This window comes from Lasioglossum baleicum, chromosome 10, assembly GCF_051020765.1.
Source record: "Lasioglossum baleicum chromosome 10, iyLasBale1, whole genome shotgun sequence".
Classification (NCBI taxonomy): Eukaryota; Metazoa; Arthropoda; class Insecta; order Hymenoptera; family Halictidae; genus Lasioglossum; species Lasioglossum baleicum.
Window position 1 is genome coordinate 11,492,448 of NC_134938.1, and position 16,013 is coordinate 11,508,460.

The following is a 16,013-nucleotide window of genomic DNA, read 5'->3' on the forward strand; positions in this document are numbered from 1 at the left end:
GAATGAAAACAATCGAAATATATATAAGTATATATCATATATACTGTATATGTATATGTATGCCGGGGCACAAGGTGGGCTGGGTGGGGGGTGGTTGTGGAAGGGTGTCAATTAAACCGTTGTTTATCGTCATGATCCGCAGGCGAGAACTACACGGTGTCTCGAGTAACAAAAAAAAAAAAGAAAAAGAAATAACGGGCTTGCGACTCGGATGTTACGTGGAGAAAGAGTCAGTTGTGTGATGGCCGAATTGCAAAGAGTAGAAATGAATTGGGAGAATATCTAGAGACTTGTGAAGATCATTTGCATTGTTGTCGTGATCGCGAGAAAAAACGTGGGAAAGCTACTGCACAAAGTTCCCGAAAAGTGAGTTTTCCCGACCGACCTCGTGTGGTAACTGCCATATCGCAGTCGAGACCAGAGTGGCCAGATTGAGCGTCCCCACTCTACGACGCTACTTCCCCCACTACCCGGTCACGTGACGCGTTCCGCCTCTGTCTGGTACTGGCAGAGAGGGGGTAACCGTTAGACCGGATTGGGAGAACAGTAGCACGGGAAAAGTTGTGGTTCGACGCCCTTAATGACAATCGTGTTTAACACTAGGTTCACGGAGGTCTAGAAATATTATTTTATAAACATAACCAGAATTTTTGACCATTTTCCCATTGGTATACACCCCGAGAACTAAATTTGGTAAATAATTCCTCAGGGAAGCATCTTTGCAATGTTAATAATCGCAAATTAAGAATATCAGAACCCGCCATTTTGAAACCGTAAACCTAGTGTTAATGATACTGTTTAATTGCCCTTACGCTGTGTATATAATTTTGGGGTCAATGCGCATCTGATGGCATCATCGCACAACTTTGGGATCTTAATCTTGTCATTAGGGCGTGAAACCACAATGTTTCCAGTGTCGAGCGTCTTCGATCAGGTATAGAGACCGTTTTCCCTCGATTCGTACCCCCTCCCCTCATCAGGCGACTCTGGTCGGGACATTCAATCGCTCTGCCATTGGCTCTCATTATTCATCTCTTGGCCAGGTAGAATAGTAGACTGTCTTTTTGCGTGAAACACGGTTTTCTCGGACGCGCGGGGTCACCCGTCGATTTTCCGAGGTCCGCGGGGCCCTGGGTTGTCATGCTAACTTCGAGTACTGCGAATGATTCGTGCTGTTCGACATCCGTCGATAGAGGTCGTCAATAATGATCTTAACAGATAGGTGTTGACTATTTATACATCTGCTGGCAAGAGTATGTTTTTAAAAAATTAAGTAATGAAAAATTGGAGCAATGTCACTTGATTGATTTGGATTCCAGGTGGTCGGGTCTGCAGGAACAAAGTGAAAATCAAGTACCATCATAGTTAACCCTCGCAAGGTAAGGTCTAATAACACATAAATAGTAAGGTGGTGTCTGTTAGACCCCAACAAATGAATTTCATAAATAGCCTCGTTTTTAATAAATTACCGGAGACAAAATTTGTGTCTTTCTCCTACAAATTATGATGTTTTTGGTATGTAATCCAGTAGATTTGTATCCGGGACGGTTGCAGATCGAAGTTCGATCCTGTAGGATCAATGGTTCAGGAGTTATGCTTGCTTAAAGTTGAGCAACCTGCAGCGTTTTTGATAGGTAAGCGCGACGCCATATTGGTTTGTAGTGACGACTGCGAGCCGCTTACCGAGCAAAACCGCCGGTTCCTCACCAACCAACTCGGTAAGCAGCGCGCGACCGTCACTACAAACCAATGTGGCGGTGCCCTTACCAAAAACACTGCAACTTGCTCAACTTTAAGCAGGCATAACTCCTAAACCATTGATCCTACGGGATCAAAACTTCGTTCAGCAGCCAAATTTTGAGTCTGGTAAAGTAAAGAGCGCGCAGCCAACAGATTTAATTTCATATAAAAATTATTTTCAAAAATCTGAAGCTGTGGGGTGTCTCTAAGACTCCACATTACCTTGCTCAGGTTAACGATGTATGTGGAACAGATATCAGTACCTAGACATTAAACATTTCTAGAAATGATGCGACGAATGCTGGAAATAAATTGTACAGGGTTTTAAATCTTACTTTTCCATCCAGCATAATAAAAATGGTACGAAAATAAGCAGGTGTCAAGTCGGAAGACACAAGAATGTTTCTTCTCTCTCTCTCTCTCTCGATTTCTGGACTGATTAGAACAGCACGAATCAACGCGATGACTTTCCAAGCCTCTGCAAAGCGAAATCCGCGGGAAAAACATAATCGAGAACTGTCAACGATCATGAGAGCTCCTCCGAGCACTTTGGTCTGACCAAGGTCCAGACCTCCTTTCCATTCAAAGGTACCATTGATTCTGAACGACTACGCGCGGCCACGTACGGTAACAATTACACAATGATCAAAAGAACTGCCAGCGAAACGAAAAACGAGAAGTCGGACGTGACAGACGTCCAATATCAAAGGAACAAACAATTAAGAAACAGATTAACGAAACGTAAAAATCAGAAAACAATGTCCACGTTAACTAGAGAAAAAGGTATATATATATATATATAAAAACGATTACAACACATAAATTGTTCGTCGTGAACCGTGACGAGCTCTGCCATGCCATAAAAAAAAGAAAGAAAAAATCAGAGTCACAAAGTATGTAAATATATATTAATCGTTCAACACTATGTAATATATATGTATGTATGCCAAACGTTCCGAACCGAGGAGAGAAAAAAAACGCAACTTAAATGGTAAGAAATGTAAAAAAAATAAAAAGAGAAGAAACAAAATTATAAGAAAAGAAAAAGAGAGAACAAATCTGGTTACACGTTAAACAGTATATAAATGTATAAGACGTACGTAAAAAGACATGTATATATTTATATATACATACATATTTAAACAAAAAGTATATATATATATTGTATATATAGAACAACATACACGGTATATATAGAATATATACATATAGATCATATATGTATTACAGACCAGCCATGCTAAGGGCAACACTGAGTAAAGTCCAACTAAACGAGGGTAAATCAAAGAACAATAATAAGCTGCAAAGAGCCACAACAATGAGAAACAATGCGAGCATTAGGGCGTCGCTGGGCCGCTCACTATGCCATCCCCGCTTGCTTTCTCTGCCTCTGCCTTTGCCAAAATGGCGTCCCTCTGTCAGAATTTACCTCTACTTTCAACTATTCTCCAAGATTTCAATTGTTACTCGCTATTTCCATAGGCGTGTCAGTTGCGTTACAGATTTCACTTATCCGCCATTGCGGTTTGATCATTCTTTTTCGAGGACTGTCACACACAGTTTAGGGGGCCAACGAGCAGAGTTGGCTTGGGATAGCGAGGGCTAGCGACCCCGTAGGTTTAAGTCGGGACTGACCACTGTTTAAGAAGAAGTGTTGCAGTAGAAGGGAGGCGATAGGCTTGACTAGAGATTAACATAAGTGGGTTCTTGCTGAGGCGAGGAGGCATTGGAGGCAGTGTTGGTGTTTGGGGGGGCAGTCGGTGCCCCAACCGTCCCTCCACCGCCTCCAGCCCCGACCCCTGCCCCCGCGCTACTTCCCACACCGTGATGGATTATGCTCGCGTGGATGCCCATCCCCGCTCCATGCTCCACTGGGCTGCCAAAACCAACCACCAGCCATTAAAGGGGCGCTCGTCACATCGACGTTATCACTTTAATCCCACCTCAATCCCACAACCGTGTCCTCGTCACCCACACGCAATCGCGATCGTCTTCGAGGGACCTCTAGCAAAACTCTCCTCAACGTCTCAGATCAGCAATTCCTCGCGTCAAGGCACCAGAAAATCCTCCCACTTATTCGGATTTCGTCTACCTTCAGTTTCGCTGGCCTAGCTGCAGTTGGATTTCATCTAGCTTCAGCTCTATTTCATCTAGTTTGAGTTGAACTTCATCTACCTCGAGTTTGACTGGTCTAATTGCAGTTGCATTTGATCTAGCATGAGTTCTAGATGGTCTAGCTTGAGCTGTGCTTGATCTAGCTTGAGTTGAATTTGATCTGGCTTCAATTGGATTTGAGCTACTATGAGTTCTAGTGGTCTAGCTTCAGCTTTACATGATCTAGCTTGAGTTCTACTGATGTAGCTTCGGTTGAATTTGACCTACCATGAGTTCTAGTGGTCTAGCTTGAGCTGTGCTTGATCTAGCTTGAGTTCTATTGATCTAGCTTCAGTTGGATTTGATCTAGCTTGTAGTTTGACTAGTCTCAAGAGCTGTACTTGATCTAGCTTGAGTTGTGCTTGATCTACCTTGAGTTGAATTTGATCTAGCTTGAGTTCTACTGATCTAGCTTCAGTTGGATTTGACCTAGCTTGAGTTTGACTAGTCTCAAGAGCTGTACTTGATCTAGCTTGAGCTGTGCTTGATCTACCTTGAGTTGAATTTGATCTAGCTTGAGTTCTACTGATCTAGCTTCAGTTTGATTTGACCTAGCTTGAGTTTGACTAGTCTCAAGAGCTGTATTTGATCTAGCTTGAGCTGTGCTTGATCTAGCTTGGATTGAACTGGCCTGGTTCCAGTTTGGGATCTTCCTGGTGCCTTTAATCGCGCAACGCCGAGTCGTTATCAGAGAAATCTGACCGAACGTGTTCGCGATTTTTCTGCTATCAGAAAATATGTCTCCCAAATGTCCGCAATTATCAGATTCCGGGCAATGTTCATCCTCCGGCCGCTGTTGTCGCAAAATAAATCAGCTACTCTACTTGAAAATTTTGTGACTATGAACGATTGCATTAAGCTCTAACGCTAGCAATAATGTCACCGATCAGATCAATAATTAGCGAATGGTGGACAGCTATTCTCATCATGGCTGGGATTCGTTCTCGCCCCTTTAATGAGGTCCATAGTGATTCACAAACCCAGGAGTCGGGGCGTTTCGGGCGCGCAAGTGCGGCAATGTACAAGTGAACAGAACTGTTTATTCGACGCCGCCACGGCAAACACTACAGCGTGGTTTTTTTCTAATGAGTAGATATATATATTTACAAGCAAAGTACAGCGGATAGATCCGGTTGGACATCGATCCAACGAGAAGTAGGAAGAAATTCCTTCTTCTGAAATGCTTTTCTGATCTCTACGGTGTTCTCCTAACGTGTGTTGCATTTTTTGGAAGACACATTTTCTGAACGGTGCATCATCGGTTACTCCGGTATATTCGATATATCTCTGTACGTTCTCGAGATCTCGAGCTACTTTGTATTTGTACACGTGCACAGGTTCCACGAGAACATGTGGATGACGGAACGGAGTAGACGATTACAATAAAAGAAGTGGTGATCATCGAGAATACTATGTTCGTGCCCGGGTTGCAAGTATCTTACTGCGAAACGTGACGGCCCGATTCACCACGTATTTTACATTTTGATCCGGTCGCTTGGCCTGCTCGAGCACCTTCGTCAAACGTCCTCTAGCGAGCTTCAACCCTTCGGTGGTGCCGTAATCACTGTACAATATTAAAGTAAAAATTCCCCGACAGAGCTTCGGCGTCTAGTTTGAGATTGGAAACTGCAAATGTCCCGGAAGAAGTTCAGCCAACTTCAATTTTAGATAGACAAAGTCTCCTAACCCTCCGACGGCTGTGCCTGAGTCTATTTTGACCGGGATCATCCAAATCGTCATTTAAGTACTCAATTTGTGGCAATTCAATTAACTGAATAGCTGTTTCACTGAGGACATCGGAAAGACTAATGTGTATACACGAGATATCATCAAAAGTAAATTTTTAAAAATTATTAATTAGAGCTGTGAAATTATTAATTGCCAATTATGTATACTCGATTTTGGACAGCACACCCTACCAGCATAAAGCGATACTTATTCGGACGCAGAAGTATCGTTTTATGCTGGTCCGGTTTGAGTTAGGTCCTCCGTTTAAGAGGGCAGCACGGTCGCACTAATATGGCGGATGGTGATCATGTATATCCCTTGTGTAGTCCCTTGTGTATTTCTTTCAACAATTCGTTAATGTTCCTCTAAAATATATTACAAAATTTCTCTGAATGTCCATTCTTTACTCGCTAATATATTAATTTATAGCCTTATAATGAGAATTTGTGCAATCATGTTAAATATAAAAAGGTTTTAAATAATCTACACATTTAGGTTAACCACACAAGAGATATTATCCGACGTCCGTCACATTAGCGCGACTGTGCTGCCCTCAGCTTGTACTGGTAGGGTGTGCTGTCCAAAATCGAGCATGTTTGCTTACTGGGTAGCTATAAAAATCGTCCGTTGTCCGAGGGTTAACACTAAACCTACCGAGCCTTAAAAGTAGCTGGTATTTGTTCCCTTATAAAAATGACAAGATTAATTTTATATAGACTTTGTGCAGCCCCTATTGTAATACATGCTCTACTAAAGATATCTATACAACCATTCCTTATAAAATCATTGTTATTATTTCAATAATTGTAAAATAAAAAATCTGACACCGATCATTTCGACCGGTGGTGGTAGGTTTAGTGTTGATAATAAAGACTATGCTCGTATAGGTATACCCAACGAAATAAATTTACAAGTAAACCCAGCGTTACGTTTGCATAGAACAGGCATGGCCAATTCGTAGCTCGATCGATGGCACTCTCAAGGAATACCCCCACTTCTCCCGCCCTCCCGTCTCGCTCCCCTTGGCGGCCGTAGTGCTCGGTGCAACTATGGCCGCCAAGGGGAGCGAGACGCGCGGCCGGGAGAAGTGGGGGTATTCGTTGAAAATGCCTCCGATCGAGCCACGAATTGGACATGCCTGGCATAGAAACATTTGCAGTTTCCGCACAGTACAGAAATTGATCTACAGAAGCTTCGTAGCGTTTTCCGACACCACTTCAGGGTCCGAGAGTCTCTAGACTATTTATCTGACCCTTGGAAAGCGGAATTAGTATTAAGTTTGAAGATCCAGCGATCGGAATGTCTCGTTTGAAAGGAAGGGGATCGAGCAGCTCAACTAGCTCGCAAGTCGACCAATCATTCACCACATATAAAAGTAACTTCTTCTAGTGGAACTACATGACTGACGTGAGACTTCTAGGTCCTTCTCAACACTTCTCAAGATCGAATACGTATATACACGCGACCGGAACAGCGTGCTCAGCTTGTCGACAAGACGGTATGTAATTCTCCTCTCAAGAAGCAGCGAGTCAAACCCTCTACACGATGCACACGTACCTGCACGGTTTGCACCACTGGCTTTGTTGATCTAATCCGTACCTGGCGCGACACTTCTTCATGTTATTACCTAGAAAACCAGAGATCACAACGATTAGCATTTCGCAGACGCAGTTGGGAAGAGGGGAGTGGCGGATATACACGTCTATACATTATCGCGTTTCACTCGTTTCCACGAATCACTTGGTTGACAAACATTCTATGGAGCATACTGATCCTGTACAACATCTGGGTACATATTGTTCCAACATCGAGCGTTCAATTATTTGTACATTTAATTTGCTATTGATACTAGAGCTATTGACAACTAGATTGTTAAACTTTCGAAGACATTCAAATTTTCCTTATTCTCTTTTACATCCAGTTTGCTATTAATACCAGAGTTATTAACGCTAAACCTACCGACCATCAGAAGTGACTGATGTGTAGACAGCGGATCTTTATGGAAAATAAAAATTTTTGGCTGCTCTTTACTTTACCGGACTCAAAATTTTTGCCTTTCTCCTACAAATTATGATGCATTTGGTATGTAATCCAGTAGATTTGTACCCTGGGCGGCTGCAGATCGAACTTCGATCCTGTAGGATCAATGGTTCAGGAGTTAGCACAGGAGTTAGCTTAGCACATTTTTTTTTTGTACATTATCGTAGCAATCATAAATTGTTCATGGACTTGTCCAGACTGTTTCGCTGCAATCGGCAGAAAAATTCGCCAAGTTGTACAGGACTGTATGAAATCAGCTATTTTGGAGGAGAGCAATGTTCATCCAATGATGGACAATACTGAGAACGTGGAACGAAATTCGATGTTTGTCAACTAGTCATGCGTGTAACAGAACGATCGCGACCGATTGAGCTTGATCTGATTAATGACGGCCGGTGATTTTTCCGATTAACGACAGGCGGCCTCGCCGATGAACTCTCACCTCACCGGAAACATTATTTCCACGCGGCTGTCTAGCTCATTTCTACGGTGAATTAATAGCCGCTGTAGAAGTACTAATTGTTTCTAAACAATTTCCCAAGCTCAAACGGTCCGGAAACCTGACAATGTATCCGAAGCGAAGGACCTTCTCGGAAGACTAATTAATCCTACTTGTTAACCCCTTAAGCGGACCGTCAAATTGTTAAAAATTATATTTGACATTCATGAGAACAAAGTTCCATTTTAATCCACAAATATTGTGAACAGACTGCGGATCTTTATGCATTTGTGGCTTATGGAAATGTTGAAAAAAGGCTAGAATATTCATTTTATAGAATGAATATCAAAAAGAATAGAATTTTAATTTGTTTTGGATCTACAGACACTTTCTGAAAATTCGTCGTCGAAAATTGGAAAACGCATAAACAACCGCAGTCTAGAAATTCAAGTGGGGTAAACAATTCAACGGAACGGTCGAACTCTGGATGGGCTTCCGAGAAGGGTCCGCCGCCTCGACGGTACAAAAAAGAAAGAGATATATTCTGTCAAGCTGAGTAATAAACGGCATGCAGCGTAAAAAACGTTAAACGGCGTATAAAAAACACGATCAAAGATCATATCTACTCAATTAATGTCGTGATTCTGTATTGAAACGCAAGCCTCTAGAAAAAATATCGAAGACGAATGTCGAAGAAAAAATTTGAGAACAAAAAAAAAAAGAAAAATAAAGAGAAACGAGAAGAGTGAAGAGAAAAAGAGACAAACTAAGTCGGAGGTGAACAGAGAGACAGTGGGAGCACATGTATATAGGGGGTTTCAGAATAATTTGTATGAATATAGTCCGAGTCGAAAGAAATAGTGGAAAGAATAAAATTGGGGCTCGTGTAGAATAACGCCGTGATTAAAAAATAAAGAAAGAAAACAAGAATTAAAAAGAAATAAGGATATCAATGTGGGGGAAGGTTAGAAACAGGCAACGTTGAAACGATCAAACGTGGAGGGGGTGTCAGTGAGAAAATAAATTTCGTAACCAATCAGTATCGTACAGAAACAAAGAGAGAGACAGAGAGAGATATGAATGGAAAAGTACAGAGAAGAATAGAAATAGAATAATAAAGGAAACACACACACACACGTAAATAGAGAGAGAGAGAGAGAGAGAGAGAGAGAGAAGAGGGGAGGGGGAATAGAAAAAATCTAGGAAAGCGAGAGAAAAACAGAAACAGACTGAGTGGAAATTAAAAACGCTCAGGATTGTCTGATTGCGGAGTAGGTCCCTGTAAAAATGCAAGATGGCCAGCGTCCCCAAAGTTGTATACGTAATTAATAATTAATAAATGCTGTGTTCATGTGCGTGTACGTGTGTACCGAATACGCGCGCTCGTGTTTTTCGATGCTTCCCGTTATATATGTATATATATATACATATATATATATATATATGTCTCTCCTCGAAATCTATACATATAAAGATCTGTTCTGAACAAAAGCACATCGGGACACCGACTTCTTTCCGTTTATCGCCGTTATATGTATACATACATGTATATATGCATATATATATAGTAAATTATTCTCTTCTTTCGTCGATATAATATTGTATTTACTCGATGCTTTGCAGCCACGGCATTTTATCTTGACGAAAAAGAAAAAAGTCAACAGTATATATATATGTATATATATATTTATATATGTATATATATCCACATACGTATATATATATATACAAATATATATATATATATATACACACACACATGGAACGGAGAAACAAAAGAAAAAGTACGGATAATAGATTATAGTCATACGTACACGTATATGTATATACGTATGTGTATGTATATATACTTATATCTAGACTGCCGATTTTATGCATTTACTATATATACTTCAGGATTTATATTTTCAACATAATTAAAATGATCAGCAAAATTTTGCATGGAGATCTGCAGTCTATATTCATATATAAATATATATATATATATATATATATATATATATATATATATATATATACATATATGTATACAGTGGTAACATGATGACAATTTATATATATATGAAATATATATATATATATATATAGATATATATGTATATAATAATAATAATAATATCGACCCAAAACCCCAAGACGGGGGGAAAACATGCAACATAATGTAGTGTAGCAATATAAGAATGTATATAATAATTATAATATAGTATATGTAATAATGAGGGGGTAGGGGGGGCTGCTGAGGGGGGTTTGCTTGTCGACAAAAGATCTCTTGATTGTTGCTGTTTTAATTCAAAAAGAGGGGGTGGTTGGGGGTGGTGGTTGGGGGTTTTTCGGGGGGGAGGAGTATTTTTCTGTAAGAATGTGTGGATGTGAGGCATGTGGGTACCTCCAGGATCACTGTTTGTGTCTTGTTTGCGCTTCCTCTTCTTAGTTCGGTTGGTATTTGCGCGGGAAGACCAGTCAGGGTACAGCTGCATGTGCAACTGTCTCTCCCGTCGCGCCAACTCATAATACTTGGCCTGTTCCTCTCGCCCTAGCGCGTGCCACTACCGAGAGAGAACCAAACACTATTTGTAATTGTGCATGAACCGTGGGCTAAACAACAGTTTAATCAAGAAGACAAAAAAAAAATGAGAGTTTCACTAAACGCTACTGCCGCCACCCTAATTGGACATCTCGAACAATTCTGTGTTTTGCTTTTTTCTTTTTCTCTGTTCCTGGGATTGCTTTTGCTCGGAATTACTCGAAAGATCCTTTCCACTTATTAATATGCTGTTCCACATATATACATATAAATATAAATTCCTTCGTCCCGTTTATATTTATATATATAGATGCGTGTACACAATGTGTCGATGCGTTCGACGCATTATTTATTTATCTTTTGTTTAGCATCTCGGTAACACTGGGGTCCCTACTTTCCGTTTAAAGTGCTAGAAGAACAGCCTAGATTCTCCCCTCCCCCTCGGTCGCACCGCTATTCGTCGTTTTATCAAATGAACTTTCGATCTGTACAGCCTGTCTGATAGAGGATCCTCGATCGCTATCTCGCATTCTTAGAGTGGCTACTATGCCGGCCATTTTCGCCGGAGGACCGCTGTTTCTGCTGTCCTGACTTGTCTATACACTGGAAAAATATACTGTCAATATGCTAAACACTAGAGATCCTGGCTCTGCATTAATCGCACACGTGTATTTGAATACACGCACCTGAGCACGTGACATTTCAATCGTATATTGAAATACACTGTATTACATGCGTATCAACGCATCCTCATTTTAATTCGTATAATTTTTAGAACGTTCATATTAATTTAAGTTTCGAGACTCAACAATATATTTAAAAACACCATCCTTCTCTAATACACTTGAGGTTTAGTTGATAACATTTTTCTTTATTGCGAGAGGTTTCCGGATGAATTTTTTCTGTATATTTTATATACACTTCTGTGCAAAAGAAACACCCAGTATAATTATGAGATATAATGGCAAACAATATCTTCATCTATTATCTTTTAAACAGCGAATTACTTTTCCAAAACTGTCTGTGTTATTATTTCATTTTTTACGCTTTTCTATTAAATATGGCCGGTGTTTCTTTCTTTTGCACAGTAGTGTACATACCCATACAGGATTTCTCAAAATTCCTTCAACAACCTGAAATGGGAGGTTCCTGAGATCATTTGAAGCAACATTTTCATTTGAAAAAATGGCGTCCGCGGCTTCGTTAAGGAGTTATTCACGAAAAACACGACTGTGCCAACACGCGTCAAGGTCGCGCTCTGATTGGTCCGTGTTTTTCGCAAATAACTCCTTAACAAAGCCGCGGACGACATTTTCGCAAAGGAAAATGTTGCTTGAAATAACCTCGGGAACCTCCCATTTCCGGATGTTGAAGGAACTTCGAGACATCCTGTAATTTATACGACATTAATACGTAAAAACAATAAAAATTAATACGGATTCAAATGTGGACACGTTAATACCGTGTACTCGAAATGACATGCACCGAAGTGCTTGTACGTGAAATACACGTGTACTGTATATATGTATTATATGTCGCAGTAAATGTACATGTACATGTAAGTACACTTACTGCCACAGAAGATACACAGTAATTTTAACCAATTTCTTCATGTCGTTATGTGGGAGTCTACTGTGCCAGACATCTTGAAGAACAATGTACCAACAGAGACACCTACTTGTTTATAATAATTAGACTGCGGGTCTTTATGCATTTCATTGCTCAAATACATTTTAACGATGCTGTTACATTATTCCGAACTTGTTAAAAAATTGTTCGAAGTAGAAACGCATCTTTACCTTGTCCCTTACAGTTTTTATTTTACATAAAAGTCCGCAGTCTATTTATAATAATACAGTTCGCAGCAACGTCTGTTGGATCTATCACAATAAAACATCAACTCGTTAGCTACCAGAGTCACGCAAGAAATTTAAATTAATTATCTGCATCAGTTTATAAAATTTCTGTGAAGACCATTGGTCTGGCAGCGAACGTGCTGACACGGTCAGGTGCTCGGGAGCTCACAAAATCTCTGTACAGTATAATCAGTGATAAGAAAGAAAGGTCCAGAGTTAATTACAGTAACATATTTCTCAGTGTATCCATGCTCTTCAACATTTACAGTCGACAGAAAGCTGCATCGAGTGGAGGCACACTTACCCTTTCAATTTTAGGGGATGCTAAAGATCGCAAAGGTCGCGAACACACATCGAGAAGAATAGTTATTAAAAATCGACGCAGGCTTTTCGTCGGACTGTCAAATAGGAGAATTGTATCTCCGGTTACAAAATGTTCCAGGACGAGCAGGTCTAATGACGGGGATCACAGCGGTCCCTGATTTCAAGATGGTCGCGATTTGTTATCCTGTCGGCTCTATCAGACATTCGGTACTTGGGTCTCTGATCGAGTCGTCGCAGGACTCTTGTCGCTCTTGAAGCACATCTCTTCGCCACGTATACTTGATCGTTTCTTTCGTATGCACGATTTCTTTTTCAAAAAAACGTGAACGGATACCGCTTTAGGGAGTTTGGCCAAATACAAACAAAAATTGATTGATGACAAAATCATCGTGAAACGATGGTGATATATCTCGCATTATATATGGATTAACCGCGGTCAGAGTCCGTTTCTCCCTGCGGCCGACGCATCGTCTCCGCAGTATATTTGCCTCTAACAATATTATATATACTTTTTCCCCAACAGACAATCCAATGATACAAAAATCGAAGATCGAAAAAATCGGAAACAATCTACAGAGAACGGAACAGCGTACCCGCGTACAAGTGAGACGGGTTCCGCTGTTGGTTCGTACAAACAAACAACGATTTCGACGCGCCAAGAAAGCGGTCTCGTTTCAATTTTATTTATTCATTGATTTTCTCGTTTCTACCACACGTATAGAACATATCTTTCCGTTTTGCTTTCGTTTCTTTTTTCTCGAGAACGTGACCAGAATCGACGATGACAAAAAGAAAAAATAATAAACGAACCGACGAATCGTTAACAACGTAACAACAAAAAGAAAGTTAATACATACATATATATATATATATATATATATACGATATCGCCGAGAGAAACAAGTGGCGATTAAGATTCAAAACAAAACAAAAAAGGCAACAAACCAACAACGACGAAATTAAACGAAGAAAAGAAAAAATATACAAAAAACGAAACTATGACAAAATCTATGTGAACGTAGAGAAACAACGGAAAGAGATATATATATGAACACAAAAGTAAAGTGAATGAAAAAACGCACAAAAGAAACTTTGATCGTTTCAAATATTGAACCAGTATATATGAAGGTGTGATCTATAAATATATATGTATATTTATGTATATATATATATATTTTATATATATTGGTAATTATTAAGGGCCTGCTGTTCTAGCACTGGAAAGTGGTACCTCCGGTGGGATCTGCGGAGCGCTCTTTCTTCCTCTTCTTCTTCTTGCTGCCGTATCCGTAGTTATCCCTGGCACTCCAGCCGGGGTATCGTTGCTGATGGAGATGGCGTTCCTGCCTGGCCGCCTCATAATACCGCGCCTGCTCCTCCCGGCTTAGCGAGTGCCACTGCGTGTCATACCCCCAAAATTCAGACTCAGTTTCACAGTATTCCAGCCGTGCACCGTGTCCCTTATCCACGCCGTTTTTTTTTCTCTACGTATTTTTTTTTCGAACTATTCTCGCCGTGTACGTCTTTCTCGATATATCCGGAATGATATCTGGACCGGCCGGCGCCTCGTCCGTCGCAACGCACACACCCAAAACCCTCTTTTAATCGACGGCCCCAACCCTCCATTTATTTATTTATTTATTTTTTTTTTCGTTTCTCGTTTATCCATAGATCCCACCTATATTCGATGCTCTCTTTTCGTTTATGTTTATTTCGCAGTGCCTCGAATCGTATACTTGAAACGCATGCAACTTTATACATATACAGATTATACACACATCTGGGTGGGGGGATGTCTGAGGTTATTATAGTTCGGGGGTGGGGGGAAGCGCCAAGTCAACATTTTGCTTCCGAGCGTCAAGGCAATCCGAAGAATGGTCCTTTGGATCTATGGTGGTCGCTGATCAGCAAACTGTGGATTTTCATTTAATTTCATTTATGACTCGCTTCACAGTTTGTTGATCAGCTCCGAGAATACCTTCGTCTCGAAGACTAGAATGTCCGGAGACTGGGTCGACGCCACTCGTATACAATGTTTCAATAATTGTTCAGTATTCTCGTCCATGAGTTCGCGTGAATGATCATGGAGGATATTGTGGCTCTGTCGACGAAGTCTAAGTGACGGCAACGCGTTCGGAAACGGAAAAGGAGAAACAGAAGAAAATCTTGACTTTGGCATGTGTCTGTCGCTTTTGCGGCCGGGCTGTGCAGTGCTTTTATCGTCGAATAGTTCGAACGTTGATCTTCAAGATCAGCACACTCGGAGGGACTCGATTGTTAACCCTTTGTAGACGAAACAACATTCTCCTGAAGGTCAAAGTCCTCTGTTTCGGGAGAACGCGAAGATACATTTCTTTCGTTGATGAAGGGGGTGGATTCGTTTCCAGGATTTCCGAGGATGGGGTTTTTCAGTGGTGAAACGCGCGAGATAAAACATCAATTTAGGCCGCAGTCGCCCTCAAATAATTCTAGTTTTACGAGGCGTAATTTGCATTATTATTGAAAATAGCTTCATACGCAGCTGTGGGCTTCCAAATAATACAAATTACGCCTCGTAAACGTAAAAATAGGAAATTTGGGGGCGACCGAGACCTAGATCGATCTTTTATCTCGCGCGATTCGCCACTGGAAAACCCCATCCTTGCATTATCGAGAAGTGAATCCTGGAAATGAATGTACACCCCTTAAATTATAATTGCAACTTCAACACTAGGTTCACGAATGATAAAAATACGGCTGGATACAGTTAGCCGGTTTTAGAGCTCCGTGAACCCAGCGTCGATCGAATAGAGACCTGACGTTGCCAATATGGCGGCTGATTTGTTCTCAAAGGGTTAATACGTGGAAGAACTCGATATCACCGAACATGGAAGACGTTCTGAAACGAACTCACTATAATTCTCAGTTGATACAGTAATCCCGCGATTTAACCTACCCCTTTCACTGGGGGTCATACTTCATCTTTATTCTTCATTATGTTTTGATGGGACCTCGACCAACATATTCGTGGCATTTTTCTAATGAAAATAACACCAAATATGATAGAATTCCGATGATATTTAGTTGTGCAACGAACGATGAAAGTTTCGTTCCTTCCCATACGCTGTCCTTTGCATCGAAAACTTTCATCGTTCATTACACAGGTAAATATAATCGGAATTATATCGTATTCGGCGCCATTTCCATTAGAAAGGTGCCACGAACATAT

General features: G+C 40.7%; 1 protein-coding gene across 6 annotated transcripts in view; it reads right to left on the reverse strand.

Annotated features, from left to right (window-relative positions):
• The window catches only part of LOC143212529 (uncharacterized), an 81,249-nt gene that overhangs the window by 8,976 nt on the left and 56,260 nt on the right, over nucleotides 1-16,013 (reverse strand). For 2 of the 6 annotated variants that reach the window (XM_076431398.1, XM_076431395.1), the window contains exons 8-9: nucleotides 14,037-14,202; nucleotides 7,180-7,249 (exon numbers count right to left, since the gene is read on the reverse strand). In XM_076431398.1, the coding sequence (XP_076287513.1) occupies nucleotides 7,180-7,249; nucleotides 14,037-14,202 (236 nt within the window). Of the gene's footprint in view, nucleotides 1-3,375; nucleotides 3,617-7,179; nucleotides 7,250-10,487; nucleotides 10,648-14,036; nucleotides 14,203-16,013 lie in introns of those variants that run through there. The other 4 variants (XM_076431400.1, XM_076431399.1, XR_013009726.1 and 1 more) reach the window with 4 other exon arrangements.